This window comes from Coturnix japonica, unplaced genomic scaffold, assembly GCF_001577835.2.
Source record: "Coturnix japonica isolate 7356 unplaced genomic scaffold, Coturnix japonica 2.1 chrUnrandom487, whole genome shotgun sequence".
Lineage (NCBI taxonomy): Eukaryota > Metazoa > Chordata > Aves > Galliformes > Phasianidae > Coturnix > Coturnix japonica.
In genome coordinates, this window is record NW_015439882.1 from 103,843 (window position 1) to 106,701 (window position 2,859).

General features: G+C 60.5%; 2 protein-coding genes across 4 annotated transcripts in view; one reads left to right on the forward strand and one right to left on the reverse strand.

Moving 5' to 3' along the window:
• DMAC2 (distal membrane arm assembly complex 2) overlaps nt 1-730 on the forward strand; it is a 5,393-nt gene extending 4,663 nt beyond the window's left edge. Inside the window, 1 exon segment of the mRNA XM_032441682.1 lies at nt 278-730. Within this exon segment, the coding sequence (XP_032297573.1) occupies nt 278-715 (438 nt within the window). The 3' untranslated portion in view covers nt 716-730.
• Nucleotides 731-1,064: 334 nt separating this feature from the next.
• Nucleotides 1,065-2,859, reverse strand: part of BCKDHA (branched chain keto acid dehydrogenase E1 subunit alpha) — a 7,889-nt gene continuing 6,094 nt past the window's right edge. The window contains exons 9-10 of one of the 3 annotated variants that reach the window (XR_001552336.2): nt 2,256-2,549; nt 1,065-1,899 (exon numbers count right to left, since the gene is read on the reverse strand). Coding sequence is in view for 2 of the 3 variants with exons in the window: in XM_015850556.2 (XP_015706042.1) it covers nt 1,627-1,630; nt 2,381-2,549 (173 nt within the window). In the remaining variant the exon portion in view is untranslated. Of the gene's footprint in view, nt 2,550-2,859 lie in introns of all 3 variants that reach the window. The other 2 variants (XM_015850556.2, XM_015850554.2) reach the window with 2 other exon arrangements.

Here is a 2,859-nt window from a genome sequence, read left to right on the forward strand (position 1 = left end):
CTCAGTGTCACCCCCTTAATATGGGGACAGGGATGGGGGTCTCAGTGTCACCCCCTTAATATGGGGATAGGGATGGGGGTCTCAGTGTCACCCCCTGAGCACAGGGATGGGGATGGGGGGGGGTCTCAGTGTCACCCCTATAATATGGGGACAGGGGATGGGGGTCTCAGTGTCACCCCCTTAATATGGGGACAGGGGATGGGGGTCTCAGTGTCACCCCCTTAATATGGGGACGGGGGTGGGGGGGGTCTCACTGCCACCTCCACCTCCTTAGCACAGGGCTGGGGGTCTCACTGTCACACAGCAATGGGGCTGGGGGTCTCAATGTCACCCCCTTAATATGGGGATAGGGATGGGGGTCTCACTGCCACCCCCTGAGCACAGGGATGGGGCTGGGGGTCTCAGTGTCACCCCACTGAGGGCAGGGATATGGATGGGCCCCCCCACAGTGGGGGGGGCTGTTAAATGTGTCCCCCCCCCCCCCAGGAAGCTGCAGTATCTGGATGTTGGGGGGCTGTCGGTGCCCAGCCCGGGGCTGCTGAGGATTCTGCTGGAGGAGATGCTGCCCCACTGCCAGGTGGTGGGCATGGACATGGGGGACGTGGGGGACATGGGGGAGGGGGACCCCACAGAGACCCCCCCACGTGACAGTGCTGTGATGGGGGGGGGGGTTGAGGTGGCATTAAATGCATTGAGGTCACTGTGCTGTGTCTGAGGGTTGGTTTGGGTTCATGCTGGGGGCTGGGGGTAACCCGGGGGGGTTTGGGGATGGGGGGGGTCAGATTCACACCCCAAAGCCCCCCCCCCCCAGCCCCCATAAGCTGGGTTAATTGCTCCCTATAGGGGGGAGATTGGTCTGTCTGCCCTAAAGGGGGCTCATTGCCCCCCCCATGGGTTAATTATCCCCTCCAAGGCAATCAGTGCCCCTTGAAGATGGTTAATTACCCCCCCCCCAGGGCAATAATTGCCCTTCCCACAGGATTGCTGACCCCCTCACTGGGCTCTGCTCCCCCCACAAAGGGCTCAGATCCCCCCCCCCCCCATTACAGCCTTTGCTCTGCAGCTGGGTCGGACACACAGCCGCATTTATTAGCAGAGCACATCCCTGGGGGGGGGCGGGGGTCCCATCAGGATGGGGGTCCCGGGGGTGTCAGGTTGGGGATGGGGAGGAGTCTCATTTGTCATAGAGCTCTATGGGGTAATGCTCCCCATGGTGCTGTAGGAACCCATTAGTATGGGGGTCCCAGGGGTGTCAGGTTGAGGTGGGGAGGGGGCTCCCATTAGGATGGGGGTCTGGGGGGTGTGAGGTTGAGGTGGGGGAGGGTCTCACTTCTCATAGAGCTCCATGGGGTAATGCTCCCCATAGTGCTGTAGGGACCCATTAATTAGGATGGGGGTCCCAGGGGTGTCAGGTTGAGTTGTGTGGGGTGGGTGTCAGTTTGGGGGGGGGTCTCACTTCTCATAGAGCTCCATGGGGTAATGCTCCCCATGGTACTGTAGGGACCCATTAGTATGGGGGTCCCAGGGGTGTCAGGTTGAGGTGGGGAGGGGGCTCCCATTAAGATGGGGGTCCCGGGGGGTGTCAGGTTGAGTTGTGTGGGGTGGGTGTCAGTTTGGGGGGGGGTCTCACTTCTCATAGAGCTCCATGGGGTAATGCTCCCCATAGTGCTGTAGGGACCCATTAATATGGGGGTCCCAGGGGTGTCAGGTTGAGGTGGGGAGGGGGCTCCCATTAAGATGGGGGTCCTGGGGGTGTCAGGTTGGGGGTGGGGAGGGGTCTCATTTGTCATAGAGCTCTATGGGGTAATGCTCCCCATAGTGCTGTAGGGACCCATTAGTATGGAGGTCCCAGGGGTGTCAGGTTGAGGTGGGGAGGGGGCTCCCATTAGGATGGGGGTCCTGTGGGTGTCATGTTTGGGGTGAGGGGTCTCACTTCTCATAGAGCTCTATGGGGTAATGCTCCCCGTAGTGCTGTAGGGACCCATTAATTAGGATGGGGGTCCTGGGGGTGTCAGGTTGAGTTGTGTGGGGTGGGTGTCAGTTTGGGGGGGGGTCTCACTTCTCATAGAGCTCTATGGAGTAATGCTCCCCATGGTGCTGTAGGGACCCATTAATTAGGATGGGGGTCCTGGGGGTGTCAGGTTGGGGGGGGTCCCATTAGGATGGGGGTCTGGGGGGTGTGAGGTTGAGGTGGGGGAGGGTCTCACTTCTCATAGAGCTCCATGGAGTAATGCTCCCCATAGTGCTGTAGGGACCCATTAAGATGGGGGTCCTGGGGGTGTCAGGTTGAGGTGGAGAGGGGGCTCCCATTTGTATGGGGGTCCCAGGGGTGTCAGGTTGAGTTGTGTGGGGTGGGTGTCAGTTTGGGGGGGGGTCTCACTTCTCATAGAGCTCCATGGGGTAATGCTCCCCGTAGTGCTGCAGGTGGCGCTCGAGAGCCGCTCGTTGCCGTTGCAGGTTCGGGGGCATCTCGCGATACACGTCGGTAAAAAGGTGCTGTGGGTTCGGTTTGGGTTTGCGCTCCGCCTGCTCAAACGCCTCCATCACCTGGGGGGGGATGGGGGTAAAATGGGGGGGGGGGCAGCCCCCGATCAGCTGCTGTTTGACCCCAAAATGGGGGGTGAAAGGTAACGGGGGGGGGGGAGTGAGTAGTAGTGTTGTATGTGGATGTGTTTGGGGTGCCATGTGTGTGGACTCTGCATATGGACCCCAATTACCCCCCAAAGGACCCTCCATCCCCCCCAAAGGACCCCAATTCTCCCTCATAGGACCCCAGTTCCCCTATAAAGGACCCCCATCCCCCCCCATAGGACCCCAATTCCCCCCCAACCCCCACGAGAACCCCCATCCTCCCCCGTG